General features: G+C 35.5%; 4 protein-coding genes across 6 annotated transcripts; 3 read left to right on the top strand and 1 right to left on the bottom strand.

Annotated features, from left to right (window-relative positions):
• The first annotated feature begins 248 nt into the window (after nucleotides 1–248).
• On the top strand, nucleotides 249–2,891 carry LOC128675575 (solute carrier family 41 member 1-like). The gene has a single exon (XM_053755067.2). It carries the CDS (start codon nucleotides 716–718, stop codon nucleotides 2,033–2,035), a length of 1,320 nt encoding a protein of 439 aa, XP_053611042.1. The 5' UTR covers nucleotides 249–715; the 3' UTR covers nucleotides 2,036–2,891.
• A 1,053-nt stretch (nucleotides 2,892–3,944) lies between these two features.
• RpL37A (Ribosomal protein L37A) lies at nucleotides 3,945–5,315 on the bottom strand. Its single transcript, XM_053755068.1, has 3 exons — nucleotides 5,156–5,315; nucleotides 4,839–4,967; nucleotides 3,945–4,125 (listed from the first exon to the last, which is right to left on the bottom strand). Exons 1-3 carry the CDS (start codon nucleotides 5,156–5,158, stop codon nucleotides 3,985–3,987), a joined length of 273 nt encoding a protein of 90 aa, XP_053611043.1. The 5' UTR covers nucleotides 5,159–5,315; the 3' UTR covers nucleotides 3,945–3,984.
• A 2,105-nt stretch (nucleotides 5,316–7,420) lies between these two features.
• Nucleotides 7,421–17,836, top strand: muc (midline uncoordinated). Of its 2 annotated transcripts, none has more exons than XM_053755064.1 (10): nucleotides 7,421–7,668; nucleotides 8,838–9,016; nucleotides 9,929–10,111; nucleotides 10,559–10,603; nucleotides 11,001–11,183; nucleotides 13,748–14,043; nucleotides 14,313–14,407; nucleotides 14,914–15,113; nucleotides 15,689–15,791; nucleotides 16,468–17,836. In XM_053755064.1, exons 1-10 carry the CDS (start codon nucleotides 7,553–7,555, stop codon nucleotides 16,595–16,597), a joined length of 1,530 nt encoding a protein of 509 aa, XP_053611039.1. In that variant the 5' UTR covers nucleotides 7,421–7,552; the 3' UTR covers nucleotides 16,598–17,836. The 2 variants fall into 2 exon arrangements, with proteins under 2 accessions (XP_053611039.1, XP_053611040.1); XM_053755065.1 differs by having other exon boundaries at nucleotides 13,796–14,043.
• A 966-nt stretch (nucleotides 17,837–18,802) lies between these two features.
• LOC128675264 (uncharacterized) lies at nucleotides 18,803–22,095 on the top strand. 2 transcript variants are annotated; one of them, XM_053754562.1, is made up of 3 exons: nucleotides 18,803–18,938; nucleotides 19,270–19,424; nucleotides 21,540–22,067. In XM_053754562.1, the coding sequence occupies exons 2-3, from the start codon at nucleotides 19,274–19,276 to the stop codon at nucleotides 22,004–22,006; spliced, it is 618 nt and encodes a 205-aa protein (XP_053610537.1). In that variant the 5' UTR covers nucleotides 18,803–18,938; nucleotides 19,270–19,273; the 3' UTR covers nucleotides 22,007–22,067. The 2 variants fall into 2 exon arrangements, with proteins under 2 accessions (XP_053610537.1, XP_053610538.1); XM_053754563.2 differs by having other exon boundaries at nucleotides 18,819–18,938; nucleotides 19,267–19,424; nucleotides 21,540–22,095.
• The last annotated feature ends 3,038 nt before the right edge of the window (nucleotides 22,096–25,133 follow it).

Raw genomic sequence — 25,133 nt, forward strand, 5'->3', positions numbered from 1 at the left:
CTATGTCAGCGTCTCTATTACCAAGACTTCATGTAAGTTGATATGGAGGCAGAAGTCCTAGCATGCCAGATTTAGAAGAAGGGCCCCGGGCGCGATGGAACGGAATAGACAAAACTATTTTTAATTAGGTATATACCATGGAATTAGTAGGTACTCCAACAAGTACTTATTAAATCCATGGTACCTGTAGGTAGGTACCCAATGTAGGTACCTAGCTATTATCAATCAAGTCAACATCTCACATGTCACTGTCAAACAGCTGTTTGCGTGTGCTTCTTGTCTGGTCTGCGACCTTGAAATTGTTGAAATTGATAAATATTTTTTATTTCGTATCATTCATCATTCATACATATATCCCAATCCCAAATAAAATAATCTCAACTCAATGTTTCTTATCGGCATTTTGTCTTGACTCCCGTGTGATAGTGGTACAACTGGCAACCGCGATTCTATTTGCACTAAATATTTTGCCATTTATTCAAGTGTTCGAGCAGCATAATGATGTGATATCAGAGAAATAGATATTTTATACTAAACCATTCGCTAGCTATAAATTCAATGTAGAACAAAGCAAGTCGAAAACTGCCATATATCAGAAAAATCATGAAGATTTCTTGAGATTTGGAGAGATGGTGATAATTAAATAAAAGACAGTGTTATCAATTTAGGTGTAAACATCAGATATCTTAGTCTGATAAATTTATTTGTAAGAATTATGAACAGAAGTAAGAACAATAGTGCCAAAATCTCAAAGTCTCTTATTTCTGAAGAAGACATGGACGCTGATGGATATAGACTCATAAACAGTGAAAATAAACCACCTGATATTAAATATAATAAAGAAAATGCATGGATTGCTGGAGTGCAAATGTTTATATCATTTCTGGTAGCTGGGTTTGGCATGGTAGCTGCCAGTCTTCTACTGGATTTTGTACAACATTGGCCTGTTTTCAAGGAAGTCTCAGAAGTTTACATCTTGGTGCCAGCTCTTTTGGGACTGAAGGGTAATTTGGAAATGACATTAGCATCACGTTTATCAACCCATGCACATTTAGGACATCTTGATACACATTTGGGTGAATTAGTTTTTGGTAACCTTTGCCTTATACAGTGTCAAGCTGTATTGGTTGGGTTCCTAGCTGCAATGGCTGCTGTTGCAATGGGCTGGATACCGTATGGAGAGTTTGACATACATCATGCAATGTTACTGTGTGCTTCCAGTATTCTCACGGCATCATTGGCTAGTTTTGTGCTGGGTCTCATCATGATAGGTGTAGTTGTTATCTCGAAAATGATGAATATAAACCCAGACAATATTGCCACACCAATAGCTGCTAGTCTGGGTGATTTGACAACCTTGGCACTGTTATCTTGGATAGCATCCCTATTGTACAATCTACTTGGCACAAGTATTGTACTATCATCTGTTATTGTTATTATTGGCGCAGCTTTAGTCCCTGTGTGTGGGTATATTGCTTGGAAAAATCAATTCACAAGACAGGCCCTTGATGAAGGCTGGGTGCCTGTTGTATCTGCAATGGTAATAAGCAGCGCTGGTGGCCTAATATTAGATTATACTGTATCAAGATATAAAGGGGTTGCAGTATTTCAGCTAGTGATAAATGGTATAGGTGGCAATATGGTTGCTGTACATGCCTCGAGATTATCAACATCATTGCACACGGGCCAAAAGGAGAGCTCAGTATTAAGTAAAACTACTAAATTGTTATTAGTGATGGTGATACCTGGACAACTAATATTCTTGTATACAATAGGTTTCTTGAGAGCTGGTCACACATCATTGACTGTTGTATTTATATTGGTTTACATGGCTGCTGCTCTGACACAAGTATTCTTACTGCTTACCATCAGTTACTACTTGGTTATGTGGATGTGGAAATTGGGAATGGATCCTGACAACTCTGCTATACCATATCTGACTGCTCTTGGTGATTTACTTGGTACTGCATTGTTGGGTCTTGCTTTTGTAATTCTCGATTTAATAGGAGATAAAGATGCTGACTTAGGAGACTGATTATAAAATAATCTTGAATCCATATCGCGAATGAGTTTATGTAGAACAGATTGGCCACCTTATTGTGGTCAGCGACAAAAGTGCCGCTGTCTGCAGAACTTCTTTCATGACGTGGACTCTTATACCATTATAGACTTTAATTTGGCTATTATTTTTTGCAGTATACAGTAAGATAAATTCTTTGTTATTTTAGAATTGTGCCATGTTGATTTTTTAATTGACTAGGTTATTTATTAAACTTATGTACATCCAAAGTAAAACTGTACTGCCATTTGAATAAAATTCAAATTACCTATTTAAATAGTTAACTACCTATGTTGTTATTAGTATTAAGATTTATCTACTCTCAAATTTTATTTTAATATCTTCTCTTATACTAATTAAAATGTATATATAATAACTGGAATTTTGATGGAACTATTTGAAACCTCAAGATGCTGAAGATGATTTATATAATTACCTATATGAAGTATTCAAGTACTTAAATACTTAGCAATAAATATATCGTAAGGTTAGGAAAGATTGCCTGCCACCTTCATTAAAAATGCTATTTAGGTCCTGCTAGCTAGAGCAAATAAGTAGGTATATGTACTTACATGCTGTTAAGATAAATTATTGTACTTATTTTGTACACATTTTCATCCATCATCACATCAGTTTTTTAAATTCATTTTAATATTATATTTGAATGTACCTATATTATTACTAAATAATAATAAGAGATGTTTCTTATTGGTGCTATACACTTGGCAAATGTCTATTTTTATATGTATAAAATATTGGTGCAAAAAAACTATGTACTTTTCAATATTTATAAGAAAATAAAAATTGAATAAAGCCAACACTTTTAGACTTTTTTTTACAAATAGGAGATTGACTGCATTGCAATCAATCTTGTTCTACTTTTCCTAATCATAGGGGCACTGTGATGGGCGTGCATTGAGCCCAGTAGAGACACATCTACATAGGTAATATACTTAACTGGTCTAATTTATACCAGAATAATACAGAATTAATACCAGAAAACCAGGTCCACATTACAAAATATTTTATATGTAATGTATCATGCAAACCAAACCTACCATTCGGATTTAAACAAATTTGGTACAAAGATGAATATTTTTGGCCTAGAATTCATAGGCTATATATGTATATACTACCCTGGAAATTGTGTTACATTTCCTGATTTTCTTTTCACCAAAGTAACAATACTCTACGCAGACGAAGTCGCGGACCAAACCTAGTTTAAGTGTGTAGTATTTACTCAAATGTGTACAAAGAATATTTATAATATGTACCCTTCAGTTTGCTTAGGTATTGGCCTAAAGTACCTATTACACAATTGTTTTATTTTTTTAAAAGTCCTCGGAAAATTTATCCAATGCAAACTTACTAACAGAAAAACACTCAAGAGAAAAAATACCTAAATGATAACAATTTATCATTTACTTAGATGTTGGTTATCATTTTACATAAACAGCCATTGCTATGTGCTATAGAGCAATATGACTTCACACTGCAATGATGAGTTGTGTTGTTGGTTTTGGACTTGTATGTGGTATTATGCAGCACCATAGAATTAGTAGGTACCTACTCCGTTCCTACTAATTCCATGTGCAGCACAGTATCCTTGATATGTCATTAAGATTTCTATAGAATATTAAGGTAATACTATTATTTTGTGGTTTATTGAAGTTTTAATTTTAGTCTTAGCAGTTTTTTTTAGTATGCAAGAGAAATACTAATCTAGAACCAAGTATCAATAACAGATGGACTGTAGCATAGACAAGGGAATATACTTTTCACACACCATCACATATTATGTGATGCAGACTTACCAAACATTTTTGTTTGACTTTTTTTAAATTAAATATAAATTATGTTTGACTAAAAAATAAAACGAGTTACATTTAGTTTTAAATTTATTGCCTTATTCTAGTGTCAGATGTTTACTTGACTTCACGTAACCTCCTCACTGCTGATCGGCAGGAGGAAGCAGCTGTTGTAGAGAACACCCAGGCGCCTCCTGCTACAGTCCTCTTGCAGCGCTTGCATGACCAGATACCAACACAAGATCTCTTCATTGCATCCTGAAAAATGAAACAAAAAATTCCTTATTGTTGTTGAAGGAAATAGGATTTATTAAAAATATGGTAAGTCCCTACTTATAATTTAATTCCTAGATATAGCCATGTCCAGGATAGGATATAATCAAGTGGTGCAAATACATAAATATGAAACTATTTGTTAAAGTGTTACCTTCTAGTCTAATATTACTTTTTATCTTTCTGAGAAACTAAGAAAATATTTAGTGTACAGCAACAATAAACACAACACAATTTACAGATTTCACAATCTTTACTAAAACAGAAATATGAGTCTTGAGATGATATTAAAGCAAACTGAAGGGTATTTTTAAGCATATTCTATTTGTCAAACTTTTTTTTTGACAAAGAATGGCAAGAGAATGCAAAGGATAGGAATGTGTGGAACAAGTTCCAAAGTAAATATGGTAAATACAAAACACAAGTATTATGAGAAATCCTACTAAATCAGTTTACATTTAGTTATGGAACTATAAAAATTTAGATGCAGCAGGCTTCTGAATATTTTGAATGTAGGTACAGAAATTACTAACAGTAGTAATAATTAATAGATGTACAAATGCAATGTTGAGAACTTACAGCAATATAAATTGACCTCACTTCGAGGATATCACAGGTAAAATGCAGAATTACGAAATGTGTGAAGTAAACATGTATCTATGTTACTACACGAAATAGGTGGTAGGTACTTAACTAACCTTTCCACAGAAAGAGCAAGTGTATTTAGCATGCTGGGTCACTTCCATTTTCTTGACCATTTTACGTAGGGAAGCACCATAACGCGTTCCATATTTGCCTGTAATTCCAACCTTCTTCGTGCGTTTGGCCTGAAATTAATCATTGTTGTTTACAATAATTGTTTCGCCGTACTATGTGCACGAAAAAAATGTTATTTCACTAGCAAAAACAAAATAATTATCACAGCATACACATCACTTCACAAATAATGATATTCGTGTATTTAATTCCATATATCCAAGCAGATGGAATAGATATTTTAAAATTATTTTCTCACCATTTTAGAAATAACCTATTTCCACAACACTGTTGAGAGAAAAGAAAGAGTTGCCAAAATGATTTTGACATTGACATTTCTAGCACAGTTTTTTTAATTATAAGTTATTCTCTAGATCCAGTAGCACTGGATCGTTTAAATAGGGATCCCAATCCCACAAATAGTAAAATGTGATTTCAATAGTGTTCAATAATTATAATAAAGGTATTGTGTTTTACATTGGACTTGAATCATTTAGCAAATTTCTATGTCTGTCTTGTATTTAAAACACTTTGTGTTCTGAAAGCCTATTTAATAATCCACTAAATCCTTCCTTTTTCTTTTAAACTCGCACCATTATTGCTCAGAAGGTATTATTGGCTGTAAATCTGCAACAATATCGAAAATGGACTTTTTGCCTCCATTGCCAATGTTTGTGTACCTTAGTTGTACCATTAGCGCTATCTGCGCCGAGCTTTGCGTAATATGACCTATTAGTAGGTACTACGAAGTACTTATTAAATCCATGGTCACAAGTCACAATACATCATCGCCATAGTCACAACACATCATCGACATCGTCACAACTTGTGACGTAATGTGACTTGTCAATTTTTTATTTTATTTTTTTTATTTTTATTTATTCAAACAACAACAGCCATTCTTACAAAAACATTGCATTATAAGTTAAACTTACTAATTATATCTATACAAAACAAATCCGGCCACAAAAGTTGTTCACAATTTCCTTAATGTAGGTCTCCTTAAATTTAAAACAATTTTAACTTTATAATAGTGCTAATAAGCATCATTACATGCAAAGTAAAATATACATACATATATATACACATACACATACATACATACATACATACATAAAACAGTATTCGATGTTCTATCATGGATTTAGTAAATACTTCGTCGGAGTACCTACTAACTCCATGTGTTCTTTAGCTCAAGCGAAATTTGAAATCCTACTATTCCATAAAAGCGATACCGTGTTACGACACATTCGTATAAATCTGAGGTATACCTATTTTACTTTGTGGCGACATCTACCACGCCACATGCACAACGGCGCAGATGTAAAAAGCCGACCAAACGCAACTAATAACAAGCCACACAAGTGATCCAGGACACTACGGACAGATGGCACAACGGTCGACTCACTATGGACAGCTAACAAGCCTAGACCGCGCAGACAGTGCGTTTTCGATTGGAAGCATAAATACAACCTCCGACATGACACCGTCGGAGCCGTGCGGTTCCCCAGGCGCAACACCTAGCCTGGCGGGAAGATCTTCCCTTTGTGGCGGTCGAGCATAATCACCTAGCTCCCGCTACAGTGGTGACCCCGACGTGATTGAAAGCAGCCTTCGTCATCATCACACCCGACGTGATTGAAGCAGCCATCGCCAACGTCGTACTCTCCAATCTTCACCATCACTCCTCGCACCCTCATTGGTCTCAAGTCAGCAGCAAAAAGTCACTCGCAGCAGCAAGCCATCACTCATCTTCAAGGGCATCTACAGGACCATCGCAGCCGACGCAACGCGCTTCCTGGTTCTGGCACCCGCAATTCTCTTCGACTTCATCGACGCCGACGCACCCTGCAGCCCACGTCTGGACGCGCGCACTCACCGGCGTGGCAGCCATGTAGGGACCGGTGCCAACAAGTCATATTCCGCTCACGACAGTCTCGACTCACCGCAGACTACGAGCTCAACCTACGCATCCCGACTCACTGGGACATCGAGTAACATGGCACACACGAGAAGCACAGACTGCACATCAAGACTTCATCAGACCTTCGGTCTTGGGGAGGAGTAATGTGGCGACATCTACCACGCCACATGCACAACGGCGCAGATGTAAAAAGCCGACCAAACGCAACTAATAACAAGCCACACAAGTGATCCAGGACACTACGGACAGATGGCACAACGGTCGACTCACTATGGACAGCTAACAAGCCTAGACCGCGCAGACAGTGCGTTTTCGATTGGAAGCATAAATACAACCTCCGACATGACACCGTCGGAGCCGTGCGGTTCCCCAGGCGCAACACCTAGCCTGGCGGGAAGATCTTCCCTTTGTGGCGGTCGAGCATAATCACCTAGCTCCCGCTACAACTTTTAGGTTTCTTCCTTTCTTTTGTTAAAATAAAGCTAATTTACGCTTTTAAATGTTTCTAGTTCTTTATAATGTACTTCCAGTGTCTACGTTGACGTGACCTACAAAAAAAAGAAATTGTCATGTTCAAAACTCGATATTATATGATGACACTGACAGTTTCAACGACCTACAACTTGGAAAAGGTCGATCTTCTCTTCTTGTATGTACATACTCGTCTCGTACGAATAATAAGCCGTCCCGATCACCTGGACGGATTAGTTTTAGCTTATTATCCATATAAAAATGCTGCGAACGATTTTACAAACCCAGGCAGTTAGTGGAAGCCTAAGAAAAGCTGTGCGGATAAATGTCACGAGATGCATTAGCACTGAACTGGCCAGAAGGAAACAATCAAAAAGGTGAGTTGTAGCTGATAAATTACTTAGTTTAACTGAATTGTTATTGTTTTATAATGTCCTTATACAACTTATGTAAAAATAGTGACATGTTTCATAAAAAACATTATGTATTTACTTGTTAAAACTGCGGTGCTAGTTGCATAACCAAAACGTCAACGCTTTTCACCTTGGAGAGTGTCATGATCTCACATGCTAAAACCGCCGGCTTCCCACGTGTCCAAAAGAATGAATTTTCCAATGGTCTAGCATGGTGGACTTGTGAATTAAATATATAATTTGGGCTTTATCATTATCACTATGACAAACAAGTGTTTAGGGCTAAGTAAACAGGTGCAAATTAAATAAAATCAAGAAAACATGTAATACACATTGTCCAATGTTATTCAGGATAATATTATTGGTCCCCCATTTTTTCCTGTGCCTTTGACATTTTATTAATTTAAATGGTATGTCAGTCTTGTTGTTAGGTGATTTGTTTCTTGTTTTGTCAGACACCATTCATGCTAGTTTAATTGTAACAGATACTCATTACACTGTAGTTTAAACCTTATTTATTAAGTACTTGTCATAATGCAAGTGAATACATTTTTGGTACATTCTATAGGTACTTATTTCATTTGGAAGAAAAATCCATTGTCTGATTTTACAAAGGATCAAAGGGTCCTCAACATTAGAGCATTTAAGGTGTTAATTTTAACCATGAATGACCCATTTTTATTTCGGTGTAAAAGATCATGCTGTTATCTCTTCCAACACACTTCCAACACCAGTTGGTTATATAACTTCTTATCTTTATAAATTACCATGATATGACTTTGACAATACAGATGTAAATTAAAATTGGAAAAAGAGATTAGAGAAAAATAAATACAGGCTAGACAGAGTCAAGAATTTCAAACTGAACCTTATGGGATAAATTGGTTTACTTGTGAAATTGAGTTTCATGTAGTGACAGGTTATTTGATATGAGAATCCTTTGACAAAACTGTTGTTATACTTATAGATTTTTTAGGAACATACTTTTGTGGTTAATAACCTTAGAATGTACAGATTTGAACTAATATTTGATTTATTTTCAATAATAAATACTGTGAACATTGTTAATCTGTAAGAATAAAAGGAGTGTACAGGTTGTGTATAATAAAATTAAAATCATCTTTCTTGTTTAGATTGTTATCACCAACTGAGAGTAAGACAGTCTTAGCTGTGCCACAATGGAGCCCCCAAGTGAGATATTACTCGAGTCTACCGCCTCACAACAAAGTGAACCTGCCAGCACTGTCCCCGACCATGGAAAGTGGTTCCATTGTGAGCTGGGAGAAAAAAGAGGGTGACAAACTCAATGAAGGTAAACAGATTATTTACCTTGTATGACATGTAAGTTTTATCTAACTATATCAGTCTGGGAAAGATAATACTAATTTTTAGTACAAAATTTATTCTGAATCACACATGTTTATTTTTTTACATAGTTACAAGTTGATGACAGTCCAACAAATTTTTTATTAATCTGTTGATCATGGAGAATCTGGAGAATTAAGACACAATAGATAAACAACTGTTATTTGTGATGGGTTAAATTTATTATTATAAATCTATGGTATACTTTATCACTATGAATGTTACATATGCACTAGTAGTTGCATTAATGAAATAGGAAATATATTGAATATTATTTTATTCCTTTATTCTTTTATAATTACATTATATACATTACATTATATAGTTAAATTAATTTAAATATCACATTATATTACATACATAACATTAATGTTATGTATGTAATATAAAGTTGTACAAAGTAGCTTAGGTTTAAACCTAAGCTACTTTGTACAACTAAAATAAATACTAAAATAAAGTAAAGATGATTTTATTTGATGAGATTCTTATCTAAGTCTTGCAACCTAAGTGTTGATTGAAATTGCTGTAATTTATTTATGCACATTTATTTAAAGTTTATGTCTAAAGTGTGTGTTTAATAATGATTGAACAATATACTTTTTATGGTATTGCAATTCAGTTTATTTGTGGTATGCTACACTGTAGTTTCCCTGTTTCTTTTTTAATTTTTAATTATCCTGGTTACATTTTTACGTCAGACTAGATTAGCAGGAAAATCTAGGTAGCTCTTAGTATTAGTATAACTTTACCTATCATTTGGTTTTTAATAACATTAATGGTTCAAATGCTTTATTTGATGCTGATGATTCAAATGGGTTAAGTAACATACTGAAAATAAAAATAGTTTCATTTATTTAAGGTGACCTCCTGTGTGAAATTGAGACAGACAAGGCTACCATGGGTTTTGAGACCCCAGAAGAGGGTTATTTGGCTAAGATTCTCATTCCTGCTGGCACCAAGGGTGTACCTGTTGGCAAACTGCTTTGCATCATTGTAGAAGACCAGGCCGACGTAGCAGCCTTCAAAGATTTCAAAGATGATTGTAAGTTTTGTTTTCGCCTGAGGTTTCATTGGTTTGTAAACTCTTTATTGCACATAGAAATACATGCAAAGAAAGCAATAAAAAAAGAGACAAGACATACAAAGCAGGACTTATGCCAGAAAGGGATATATCTTCCAGAGTTTTCTGGAAACCCCAACATTATTTCTTAAAATATCTTGACTTGTACTTCAGATGCATGCATTTGGATTATTCTGTGAGTAGGATTTTATGTTTTATCAAGAAGAATTACTATATTATATGAGTGAGTTTGAAATGAGTTTCATATTGCTGTAGTTATACAAGTAGTATATGATGGACTAGGTTTGTAAGATTAGATAATTGTTTATATAATTAGAGAAGTAGATAGTCACTATATGCATTAGTTTGAAAGGTATATTATCGTTAAAGTCAAGTAGATTTTGTTTTAATACAAACTTATTCTCACAGCCGCAGATTCTCCACCACCACCAAAACCTAAAGAGGAAGAGGAAGGTAATTATAATAAATTATTTGTTATCACTATTCTGAATAAATTCAGATGCTTTTGACAATTAATCGAAGGAAGAGGGTTCAAGATTGTGCACTGTGGTAATATATTTTTACATAAAAGTATGTAGTATGATAGTAAGTATAATACGTAAGACATAACTCTATAAGTATTTTCCTCATTTAGTTAGACATAGTATTATTATACGAGGATTGAGACGTAGTTGAGATATAGTAGTAGCATATTTTATTGTACTTTTTTACTTTTTAAAATAACTTTTACTTTTTTTACTTACTAAAATAACTTTCCTAATAATATAACACATTATACGATATGTTTTTTATCTAGTCCCCTTCGCTCAATGGGATGAAATTGTAAATCTTCTACCCATTTTTTACGTAGCCCCCAGTCCAATGGCGAAGCGGTTAGCAGCTGAAACAGCCCCCAAGGCCTCCGAAGGCAGTCCCCTGGCCACGCGGCTGGCGGCCGGCACAGCTCCGAAACCCTCCCCTGCAACTGAAGGCAGGGTATACGCCAGTCCCATGGCAAAGCGACTAGCAGAGCTTAAGAACATAAGGCTTGGAGGTCAGTTGCTAAGTCTGTTTATCAATATTTATGCTTATATTAGGTCCTTACATATGAAATTGGCGTTTTGTTGTACTGGACATTTTAATCACAAATTTCTCCTCTTTGGTTAGGAATTCCAAATTCTAATTTATACGGCTATTTACACATGTATTTGTGTTTCGTTAGCCGTCGTTCATTTGTTCTTTTTTTTTCTTCTGATTTTTCTGTTTGCGTCACTCAGTTTACAAAATGGAAAACTTGAAATAACGTTATATTTACGAGTTCCACCGTGGCACCAGTGCTGCGGAAACGGCTCGAAGGGTTAATTATGTGTATGGCGGTCGTGTCGCAAAAGAAAATACAGTGCGTTTTTGGTACCAACGCTTTCGTTCTGGAAATTTCGACCTGCAGAACAAGCCCCGTGGACGGTCGGAGACCCTAGTTGATAATGAAGAATTGAAGGCTATTGTGGAAGCGGATCCATTGCAAACCACGTCCGAGTTAGCTTCAGGCTTTGGTGTTAGTGATAAAACAATTTTAATCCACTTGAAGCAAATTGGGAAGATTAACAAACTTGAAAGGTGGGTACCTCACGAATTGAGTGAAGCAAACCGGCAAACGCGTGTCGACTACTGCGTTACATTACTTAACCGGCACAATAATGAAGGGTTTTTAAATCAAATCATAACCTGTGATGAAAAGTGGATTCTCTAAGATAATCAGAAACGCTCATCGCAATGGCAGGACCCTGGCCAGCCAGCCAAATCCTGCCCCAAGCGAAAATTGACCCAAAAAAAATTACCTGTAAGAGTTTGGTGGACTAGTGCCGATGTCGTTCAATACAGTTTTCTCAAATCTGGCCAGACGATTACGGCAGACGTCTATTGTCAGCAATTGCAAACTGATGGAAAAGCTAGCTGCTAAACAACCGAGGCTGGTCAATCGCTCCACGCCACTGCTGCTTCACGACAACGCTAGACCACACACTGTACAACTGACGGCTACCAAATTAGAGGAACTTCAATTGTAATGTCTAAGATATCCACCATACTCCCCGGACCTTGCTCCAACAGATTACCATTTTTTTCAAATTTTGGATAACTTCTTCCAAAGGAAAAAATTCAACCCCGATAGGGCAGTCCAAACCACCTTCAAAGATTTTATTGATTCCCGTCCGAATGGTGTTTTTAGTAAAGGATCAATGACCAACTATGAGATGGCAAAAGTGCATATATAATAATGGTTCTTACTTCGATTAAATAAATATATTACATTAAAAAATATTCCACTTTTTGTTCCTCATATACCAAACGCCAATTTCATATGGAAGGACCTAATATTTCCTCCTGTGGACGTATTACTAAGATATAAGAACACCCTTGATTGCTTGATTGCGTTGACACTGGTAATTTTGGCAGTTCGTGTTCGTTTCGGAACACAGCAGATTTTTCAAATTAAAGATTTATTTTTAACCTGGACAATTTTGGATCATCCTAATATTGTAAATGCGAAAGTAAGTTTGTAAAGCACGCTTTATCTGCTCAACCAATTTTTTAGATTTTGATTAACAGAGAAGAACATTATGGTACCTTTCATCCCGGAAACATGTTGTTCCGTGGGAAATTCACGCGGGCGTAGTTTAGTATCTATGTCGAATTTCATAGAAAATAAGTTTTATTGCATGTGTATTTGGCACTCACTTTACTGACAATGTAGTAAAACTACATTAACGATTAACTGTACAAGTTAAATTATCTCTTTCGATATGGATAAGAACATCAACTAATATACTTGGCTATAATCAACAAAGTCGCCTGGTACGATTGACCTTGTATCTTCTCTTCAACGTTATACTACGTATTATCTTTGTTGCACATAACTTATTAATTAGAGTAATTTATTGAGATTCAAGTAGATCAAAATCCTTATTAACATTCAAGATCTATCACTTTATATTTATGTATATTCCTATTAATTTTGTGATTGTAACAAATAAAAAAAAAATTATTGGACCTATTTTGATTATCTTTGGCACTTAGATAGTCTAGACCTTCAGGCGTAGCATAGACCTTATACCTTTTATCGACCTCATACTTTTTATCGCTTGAAAATGCAGAAGAAGGCCCCTTGTCTATTATAAAGTTTATAATAGATAAGCAGCCTTCTTCTGCATTTTTAAATCATTATAAAATACGCCCTGTTTATTAGTAGATGGTATGATATAATTTTATTTATTTACTTTTATTTTTTCTATGCAAAAATAAATTTTAAATTATTAAAACTTATTAAATAGTGGCAAAGCACACCTTGTATGATGTGAAATACTACGGATGACATTCAGATCAAAATATATACATTGATCTTATGAGTATCTATAGACATAACTTACTTAAATTACATTTTGTCCCTATCACTTTCCAATACTTGACATTGAAAGATCGAGACAAAACGAATTTTAGTTTTAAAGCACTGTTTTTTAACATTTCACGAAAAAGACTGCTATAGAATCATAAGTAATTTTGATTGGTGTCATCCGTATCATGCTGCATAGTAGGTATAACATTATCTCATGCCACCTATAGGGCAGGGGTCTGGCTTGTACGGCTCACTGAAGAGCGGTGATCTGGCAGGACTCGCCTCCGGGGCTCCGGACGCGCCGGCTGCCGGCCGTGAGGCGCCGGCGCCGGCGCCCACGCCCGGCTCCAACTATGTCGACGTACCCCTCTCTGGCATGAGGGAAACTATCGCCAAGAGATTATCCGCCGCCAAACAGTCGATACCCCACTACCAACTGTCTATGACCTGCAATATTGAGAAGACCCTAGCACTGAGGCAAGCAGTCAATGAAAAATTGGATAAAGAAAAGGCTGGCATCAAGGTTTGTACTTATTTTCGGTTTCAATTTTCTCTTTTTCCATATGAGTCCCCAAAACTTTTTCAAGGGTTTCGATATAGTCCTTGCCCTGTGCCCGATAAAATATGGGAAGTAAGAGAGATCGAAAATATCTTGTTTTCTTTATGTAACTTTCAGTTTAGAATATACCCATTAACTATTCATCCCCACGATAAGAATTATAAACAAATTTGTGTAGCCAATTTAAAAATAAAAAAGAACTCGTCGTCCCTATTAATGTCGAATATCGTCAGGTTTCCGTTAACGACTTCATCGTGAAAGCCGTGGCGTCGGCGTGCAAGAGAGTGCCGGCCGTCAACGCGTACTGGATGGATTCGTTCATTAGACAGTAAGTACTATCCACGGAGGAAAACTGTTCCAAGTAAACTCATTAACAAATGGTGAACTTAATGCTAAAAGCATTCTTCAGCTAACCATTAGTACAAATAGATTTGTGCGGCGCAAAATAGAAACACAATATAGTAAACTTACTACTATTAATCTAACCACTGTTGAAATTAATTATTTTTTATTATCTTTTTAAAGAGTTGTGTAACGAAAAGCGGCCTTATATAATTTCTTCAATTGCAAACTGGTATAATTTGTCCTACTACCATTCATCTTACTACCATTTACAATTGTAGTATGTTTATTGTTTTTCACATAAAATATATTGGATTTCTATAGAAAACATCCTGGCAGTTATTTTAGTATTTTTTCTCCTACGATTTTATCCCAAAATTTCGACGAAGGCGGAACCTTGGTGTAGCTAGTGAATAATAATAAAACATTTATTCCCAGGCCACAGGTCCCTAAAATTACGAATAAATACAAATTATCTATTCTCTTTTCAAGATTCTCGAACGTCGATGTAAGTGTAGCGGTGGCGACCCCTACCGGGCTGATCACGCCGATAGTTTTCAACGCGGACTCCATCGGCATCATCCAGATTTCCAAGAACATGAAGGAGCTCGCGCAGAAGGCAAAGGACGGGAAACTACAGCCGCAGGAGTACCAGGGAGGCACCGTCACGCTGTCGAACTTGGGCATGTTTGGTGAGTAGTAACGTCATAGCCATGCTATTTTTCTTTTTCTTTTTCAAAAGTTGTGTGACACGCGGGGCAGAAGGTAGATGCGTGGGTAACGCGGCACGTCCGCCCCCTCCCCTACATCAGTCTGTCGCCCAATAGTATTAAGTAATTGTCGTTGCGTCATAGCACAGCTCCCACCCGGCCATAGAGCAGTCCAATAATTTGTTTTTACATATCTACAAAGAGTTAATTACCTTTGTAATTTCACAAAGTCGTACAACACATTATTACATTATATACCGCCATAACGCCACTTAGAAGAGAGCGTTTGGATGAGCTCAAAAATGTGTTACATTATTTTTAATTTTGCCATTATACTTCGAAGTTTTAAGTGTTGTTTAATTCCTTCACATTAATACAAAAGTACTAAAAACACCACGATAATTTAATTACATTTGGTCACCTTTCTCAATTAGGTGTTTTGAAATTTTTTTCACTAAAGTATATTAGGGTAAGCTTTTTGGCTCTGATATAGTGAAGTTACTTGTAGTTAAATTTCCTAATTACAAAGCAAGTAATGTGAAATACACGTGTTCCAGGTATAACGCATTTCAATGCGATCATCAACCCACCTCAGTCGTTAATATTGGCGTGCGGTGGAGTGCAAGAACTTGTCATCCAAGATAAGAAAGCGGAACATGGGTAAGTGTTGAATTCGTACCAACATTTTTCATCTCTCTCATGTCCTCGTATTTCCAGTTGGACACACCATCATCACACCAACACTTTGGTGTTTATCAACCAATAGCGATCAAAACTAATTCTTCATAATTAAATTTTTTGTCATCACATTTGACAAAATATATAGTTATGAAAAATCAGTTTTTATACAGACACATTATCATCTATCAGTTGTAGGAATTTCTGTTGAATATTTGATTTTATGTTTATATTGAGATAAGGGTAATTGATATAATGTACAATTATACAGACACGTAGTGTGAATGTGTAAAACACGCGTGCGTTGTTATCTCTCACACTGTACGCGCTTTTACGTAATCGGGAAGCACATTTTTATACGGTAGTTTAAACATTGTTTACGATATTCTTCTTTCGCCTTGTGATTGTTTCCACCGTCTCGTATTAAAGATAAACATTAATGAATTATTTTATGTAGTTTACATTAAAACATATATATAAACATTAATTATTTGATTTTTTAATTTACTGAAGCAAGAAATTTTTCAGGATTTTGGATCTTTGATTACTAAGTTAAATAGTGTGAACATGGGCATTGTAGAGGCTAATAAATAATGTGTAAATTATAAATAATGTTTCTATTTTTCTCCCTATTAATTTTATTTTTCTTTAATTGTAGATTCAGAACAGCGAGATTCATCACAGTGACGGCCTCAGCCGACCATAGAGTTATCGACGGAGCGATCGGCGCGCAGTGGATGAAGGCGCTCAAAGACAATCTAGAAGACCCTGCGCACATCATCTTGTGAACGGGCGCCGACTGATGCGATTGGCTAGCTCACATACAATTTGCTTAGTGAATAATATCGTGGGAATAAATGTCATAGCATATTATAAAACGATAAATTCGACGAAATTTGTCGATTATTGATCTTAATTCTTGTGCCCTAGGTACAATTTTCAGTAATCGAACATGAAAAAAAAATTTTGATTAACGTTTATCCCTTTTGGATATTTTCAATTTAATTAGTGTTTCGATGATTAATTTGAAATGTTTAGATAGTATTAAACGTAACTATTCGTAAACATATTTAAAACGAATTTTTACTCTAAAATATGTATCTATTTATATAAAATTTTATACGAAATCTTTATACGAAAATGTATTCGTTTAATCGTCAGGAATATTCATTTAGCAAATTGTTATGAGATTTTATAGTTCAAAGTAGCTTGTCCTTCGATAGTGGAATTGTTATACTGCGGTGTCGTAGGGTGGTTATCCCCTAGTTTACATATTACTTAGAAAACTAGGGTGATAACTATTGTGTACCTATTTATCTTTTTTTTATAAGTTTACTGAATATTTTGTAGCTTTACATTGTTTCATTATAGTTTTATATTTATTGTATTCATTTTTATAACAAGTACTTGTTTCGACCTCGTCATTTGGATATAATCATCATGTTTTATTTTTCAAATCTATTTATTATCGATCTTATTCTCTGTGCGAAGGACTTGCTCACTCGATATTATAACTGTTTATTTATTTAGTGAAATAAGGAATGATTGTACAATGAACATATTATATAGCTAAAACTTACCGAGCCGTCTTTTGCAAGAATTAATTATTAACATTTTTCCGAACTGGTAATATATAAATATCATCAAATACGTATTTTTGGAAACAGGCTTTATTAGTATGGGATACAGCTTGCCAAATTATATGTCAAAAAGTGATAATTCATTTCAGACCGTATTCCGTCTCCGGCTCTCAGACTACAGTTTAACTTGGAAAAGAGAGGAAGACAGGAATAGATTACATTGTTCATTACTATTGAGTTTTGACAGCATATTTGACAATAAGTATACAATGGCGAGACCTATGCTTGTTATTTATTCGCCGGGATAGTCGTAGAGTGTATATAGACATGATCGTTTGGCGCAGCGCAGATAAGATAATGGTGTTAATTTTATGTTACCGTCGTGTTTAACGCTGCCAGATAAATTTATGGACGTTAGTGAAATTAAATAATTTTATTTATTATTTATGTGTATGTTTTATTTCAGTGTCATATTAATTAAATTTTTCCTACATACACTCAGAAAGTGTATAAATTACAGACGTAAACAAAGAAACTACAATATTAAGAAGCAACAGATATTAAAACGAACAACAAGAATGCAAAACCTACATTTACACTAAAAATTAAATATGCATTGTAACACACAAATCCTAAAGCTACCAATATTAGGACCAAAATTGTGAAGTCCGTACCACAGAGCCAGGCCATTATAAAGTCTACACATACGAGTAATAATTTGTTCCCGCCGGGGACGAATGGAATATTTTTGAAAAAAATTGCCACCGGGCATGACGAACGGGAATGACCGAATATGAAATAGTAGTCACATCACTCTTTGCCCGTCGTACAGTTATTGTCTCCAAAAGCAAAAGACTACCGATATCCAATAACCTCTTATAGAATATCAATTTTTTATAGTACCAACAGTACAGATATACACACCACGTTATCGGTTCTGCTAACGTTAAGTCATAATCGTGACTTAGGTTGCGATTGAGGTAATATTATAGTCAGCGATGCGATTTAGGTATTTACAGTTTATTCCCAAAAATACAATGCAAAGCCATCATAATTAATGGCGTATTGGACTTCAGAAATAAATTATTCGAATTGAAATTTTTAATGAACTCAATATTTTGACGATTTCTTCAAACTTTAATCTCGTGGCGGCTAAACACTATCGGGAAACAATTTTCTAAACTTTGGCAGTTTCTAGATACATTGCTGTTTTTTCTTGCGGTAAAAAAGCTTACAAACAAACTAGGTACGCAATGCACCTTCATTCGCATCGCCATCTGTCAAAATTTGTTGAAAGTGTGGCGCCACAAAATTTTTAAGATAAAAGAAATAATGAAGAGCAATACAATTAGATACAACGTATTTATCCTACAGAAATTATTACATTTTAATTAGATCATACACGAGGCTCTTCATGGCTGGAAAAAGATTGCGTGCAAAAAAATTAGCACACTGCTCATGTCATGGACGTAATGTCACGCGTCTGAAGCGACATAATTTATTAGAATACCACCCATTTTGCGAATTTTAGGATCGTCGTTAACAAAAAGTATGCCTTACACGTATTATTATAATTCTAGATACATAGTAGTTTTGTTGTTAACTTATTTCGATGATAATATTATCTTTGGGTTAGAAGCTTTAGGACTAAGTAAGTACATCTCAATAAGACTAGGTGGACAAATAGTAGGTACCTATTCTTATTAGGTATCACGGGTTCAGGACCGTAGGAATTGACGCGAAATTAGCACGGTCTATTCCCGCCCAGAAGATGGTTGCTATAATTGAAATTGAAGATGATTCAAGGCGGCAAAATAAAAATGGAACGATCGCCAATCCGGTCAATTAATCCAGATAATATAAGCACCCTTCTTCAGCAGAGCCATGGATGAACTCGAGGAAGAAGAAACGAAGAAACCACCGCCGAAAGAAGTGCCGGTGGTGCAGGACGAAGGATTCTTCACGCATCAAACCGGCGACACCTACGATGGATTCTTTGAGGCTAAGAAAAAGGATAGGAGTCTGAAAATGTCTGGTTAGCTTATAAATCTGCTGTCTATATTGCAACTTTAGGTATCTTGGTCGCTCTTACATCACTTTGCTACATCTCAATAACGGGTAAGGTTATATCTTATTTTGAAAGGAAAAAAGGAGCGATTAAATTTAGGGATATGGACCAGGTAATGGTCTTCATCAGATTCACTGGTATAAGTAATTATGTAAGTAAGAATTTGGATGACTTATGAAAATATTTTTATAGTATTTTAGATAGGTACTTACCTAAGTAGTAGTTTGTAGCTTTGGTAAACATCATCTAATTTAAATATGACGTGAAAAAGTGCCTGTGAAGGCCTAATTTCTGAATAAATGATTTGATTTTGATTTAGTAAGTAGGTACGAGTATGTAGGTATACGGCAATTCGATTTCTTTCTAAAAAGGACCAAACTATTAAGATTAGTTTCGGTTCTTTGTTCCTACACGTTCATCAAACATACAAAGAGACATTTTAATGGTTACAACTCATGGAACCAGAATCAGGCTCGCTCGGACATTTTGTCAGTCATTGCTTTGTCTAATGTACCGTATCGCGATCCATTCCACTCCATATCACTATTGTCACGCCCCAATTACTACAAATGATGAGTTTGTATGCATTGCCGTGTTTCCCAAGTAGACCCCACGCCTAAATGGAAAAATGTAAGAACATCTTGGCACTTCGTATAGTTAGATAAGTCGATTTTTATTTAAGTATATCTAACTAATATATTTACCAGCTTGTTCGAGATGCATTATGAATTATTAAGTATGCATTAACAATAATTTTATTTGTGCCAATAGATAATTATGTAATTTCTGAAAAAAAAAATGTGGTACCAAAATATGAAAATTATGCCTGACAAATTATGCCATTAATTCTAATGCAATCCATGGTACCTAGTGCCCTCTTTAGTCCGAACTATGAGATATGAATCTGTGATCATAAGACTCTAAGTAGGTACCTATTTATTTCTTCTACGTGATTACCAACTGGGCTTCCGCGGAGTATAGAGGTAGGTACCTATATTTCAACAAAATTTAGGTTCACACATTGCTGGAAACCATCGAAATTTATAATAATACTAGCTGGAAACAGACGTGTTAATGAGGCAAGTAACGATTCAACATTGGCTCTATGGAATGACAAGTTCTTCAGAAACCTATAAACTTGGTTGTTTGTATGCTAACAACAAATGTTGATCAGTACATGGGCCACATAACAAACAACTTTTGAATAAGTTCCCGGTTGCAATCGCGCCTGTGATGCCCCGAAGCCCAGGGTTCGCGGAAAATATACCTATCTTCATATTTCAAAGATTTCCTATGATCTTACGACGAGCACTAGTCGACGTCAAGCCTCTTTGAGAATGTTGTTGCCTGTCAATTGCTGTCAGGGCTATCCCTTAGTCGGCTCGTACGACATCCACGGGTGGATATGGAAGTGGCTATTCTAAAGTGAGAAGAATAAGGATAAATTTATTGCCATAAAAATAACATCACGAAGGTATATGAAACGTTGATAATTGTAATTACTGAAAAATAAAATTTCTGGCACCCACCGAATGATAATCAGAAAGGACTGATATGTTATTGCGTCTAGTTGCATTATTTTCTTAAGTGAACGCTACTATAGCCCGTGCATTTAATACATTTATGAGCTCGTGTAAGTTAGATTCTTACTTTGTGCATAACCTAAAAAGTGAAGGTTGTGGTTGTCAGTTAGCTAGCTGTGGAGATGCCACACACGTCACTACAACGAACAAAAATGTTGCAACTTGTTATACGTACCGTAAGAAGCAAATATGCATCTGACTAAATGTACTTAAACTCAACCAAGATATTCTCAGAACCTTACAAATATTGAAGTACCTACCTAGTAACCTATTAGACGCGTAGTACTAAAATGGAACCACTCCATATTCTCCGATGGATGTTGTACTCTGTGAATCGAACAGCATTCTCTGTATTGACGTTGACGAAGATAAGAGATTGGTCTTGAAACTTTAATAAGAGAGTTAGAAAGAGATGTATGGACAAATATTTACTACATCATTCATACTAAAATAGAAAACAACAGGTGTTTGAAAATAACAAATTATTATATCTTCTCAGGACCGGGTGTTTACACAACGGCTGAGGGTGACATCTACTCAGGTATATGGGAAGGCGACAAATTTGGTAGTGAGGTAGCGAACATTTCCTACACAGATGGCTCGAGATATGAAGGATATATCAAAGATTGGAGCTACAATGGCAAAGGCTCATACATTTATCCAGATACAAGTGCATTGAGTTGCGATTTTGTCGACAATTGTCCAGTTGGAAATCTGGTACTGACTGATCCGAATAAACACATTTGGTTAGCATCCCCAGAACTGGGTTACGCCTGGTTTGAGCCTGTGAATCATTATTATGACATGCTGGAGTCGACGCGAGATTACGCCGGTCTAAGGAAGCGCAATAAGAAGAAGGCGAACATTGAAAATAATACGGAAAAGGTCAAGGATAAAGACAAAGAGAAAGAGCCGTCGATGACAGCGTCTTCTCCAGTTTCCAATAAGTCCAAGTCGAAGAAATAAATTGGTTAATGCAACTCTTGCTTGGGATAATAAATGTCTGCTCATTTGGTGTGATTTTAAATCCTTATCTTTTAATTATTATAAAAAGTCTCCCTGTTGTGTTTGTCTGTTTATCAAAAAGTACCAGACGTTTTCACCAAATTGATCGAATTTATGCGGTATCAAAAAGTACCAGACGTTTTCACCAAATCGATCGAATTTATGCGGTTATTAATTAGACTATATCTTGTCAAATCTCTGATAATTTGATTATTTATTCAAGCTGTAGCCCATGGCAAGAAGTAGTCATGTCACTCTCCATCTCACCGAGTATCTCTACAACCAAAAAATCACCTGAATCTAATGCTCCATTTTGACCTGAAAGAAGAATAAATAAACACACATACACATTTATAATAATAAATAGGTATTTTAATAGTTCCGCAGGGATAGAACCTAAGTGAGCGTACTTTACTTTTCAAGTGGGTTGCGTAGGTAATTACATAAGTCATAGATTTAAATCTTTAAAGTAAACACGATCGGAAGGCTGGCTGCAGAGTCGGACTTTACTCTGTTATGGCCCCGTATAAGGATCCCTGGTGTGTATAAAAAACATTATGCGCTGATGTGACGTGTAGTTCCGCTCTAGAATAGGACTGGTGGATGCCGTACTAGGTGACTAAGGGCTACAGATACATTACATGGGGAAATACCATGGGAATATAGGTACCCAAAACACCAATTTTTGCTAAAGTTTTTTAGGTGTGAAGTATCATCGCTTCGATGTTGCCGAAGCTATTTCTAGTACCTTTATTTCCTAGAGCTCAAGTGTCATGTGGTTCCGTTTTATAATAGGACTATTCAAACTGAACACACAAAGATGGGAGAGAGATTTGTGCTAAATGTCTGTGAAGGGCCCCCGAAAAATTCATTGGCGAAGGGCCCTCGACGGTTTGTCCGGGCCTGGCTGCCTGTGCACCGCAGTGTTGAAACAAGCCTCGTTGAACCTCTAAATAGGTACAGTTAGTCTTCTACTTAAAATACACTCTTTGACAGTGTGACACTCAACATTTGAACCCAGTCGCGAGTCATGGGTAACGTAATGTAACTTTTAATACAGTCACTAACAATAACATCACTCGTTTTTAGCTTCAGATTTTAAAGAACATTTTAGTTCTTTCCTTTATTATTTTTTTATTTTCTATCAAGAGAGACCTTGGTCCGGGAGAGTGGCAGCATGATTATTTACTAATATTTTTCAGTATAATTTTTTTTGCTTTAAATCATCAGGCTTATTGCAAAATTTTATTCTCTGACCGGAAATAATATCATATATAATCGACTAACTCGATCGATCGCTTTTATATTACGTGTTCAGTAAACTTAGTAAATATACTTATATAAAACTATGACTCCATTAGATTTCCAAATGTGACATCACTCACTCACGTATAAGTGCATAAGTATAATTCTAATTTTAATTTAGTTAATCAAAGAACTTTCAGTGTAGGTATACACCTACCTAAGTACCTACATACATTTTTTGGCCTTCCTTTAGCATGATTTTATTAACATTATCATATACAGAAGTAGACTGCTTGCCGCCTACATATTACCAAATTGTGACTTGTCTAAAATCTCAATGCTTTTGTTCATTGCACTTTGGAGTTTTGGCCTCGAGTGTACGCCCACTGATTGACTATCCATTCGGGTTTATTCCACTATGTTCACATTGTTCACCTGGTTAATATCATCTTTATTTAAGTTCTACTTATGTGAAAGAAACGTAACATATTTTGCCATTGCCTTATCCATTTATACACTAAAAAAAATCATCAACTAAAATGCAGGTTCACCTTTACCCTAAACAAGTACTTTTACGAAAACATTAGTCAGATATTGCTGTAGAACAGGTATTCACAAATCCTTATGGAAGCCCTCATATTTTATAGGAAAACAATCCGCAGATATTTACAAATCCTGAGACATAGGGAGTCAAAAAGATAATCATTAATTTTAAATGTAACCGAGTAGAACTCTAAACAAATTACAATTAATTCTGATATAATCACTTGTTGACATAAAAATTGACTTAATCCTGGACCTTTCGATCACAAGCGTCTTAACCGCTGCAGGTGAACAAAGTGGAACAAACCTCCTTTGGAACATGAGCCAGGGAATCTCACGAGCGTTTGGGTTCGGTTAGAGGCGTTGGGGCAGAGGTGAAGGTCAAGTTACCCTGGTTCTGGTGGGTGAGGAGTGGCGCTGCGTGACCCGGGGTCGTGTGTCTCGTGAAGTGGCGGTGAACACACTAATTAGTAATTAGGAAGGACGGCCGAAGGACAACGGTTTTATCGCCTGATTTTCGCCCGTTTTTATTCGCTTATTTTTCATTGATAGATTTAGAGGCATTATTTTTTAATACTGTTAAATAATACCAACCATAAAGAAAAGATTATCCTGATTGCCGGTTCCCTTTTCAGAACCAACACGAGTTGTTAGTACCTACTTAAATGCCATGTTTTGCAAAGCGGTTACCATAATCTAATTATAATCTAATAATCCAAAAATTACCATAATTTAATTTGATTTATCTACGTCAATGTACTTAATAGATAAATGACTTTTTGAAGCCTACTATTTAGTTTTTACCCCTTATCCAAAATCTTTGGTTTTTACCAAATTTTTGAAACTTCCAATCTTGTTTTTACATTATAGCAAAGACGTATAATAGTGGAAATATGTACCTATCGATGTGCTCACTGTATGTTTAATGTTTACACCTAAAATAACCTTCGCAAAAACTCTTTCCATAACAAATGCGTAATAGTGTTCGGCAATACTCGACATACACCTAACAGATTAAAAAATGCAAAACAGCCATAGAATTTATTCCATTTTTACTTTTGGTAAGAAATATAATTACAATGTTGACGAATGAACTTGAAAGTTTAATGTTAGTTTGAAAATTTTCAACCAAGTAAAAAATAAATAGTCTTAGTAACTTAGTAGAAATTAAATGAAGTAAATATTCAAATCTCACTTTAGGTACTTATTTCAGAAAAATTTTTTAACTCTTCCTATATCAAATGCTTTCAATGTTTTAATAATAATTTAAAGATAACTTAGGTACTGAAGGAGCTCGAGG

Source organism: Plodia interpunctella, chromosome 14, assembly GCF_027563975.2.
Source record: "Plodia interpunctella isolate USDA-ARS_2022_Savannah chromosome 14, ilPloInte3.2, whole genome shotgun sequence".
NCBI lineage: Eukaryota > Metazoa > Arthropoda > Insecta > Lepidoptera > Pyralidae > Plodia > Plodia interpunctella.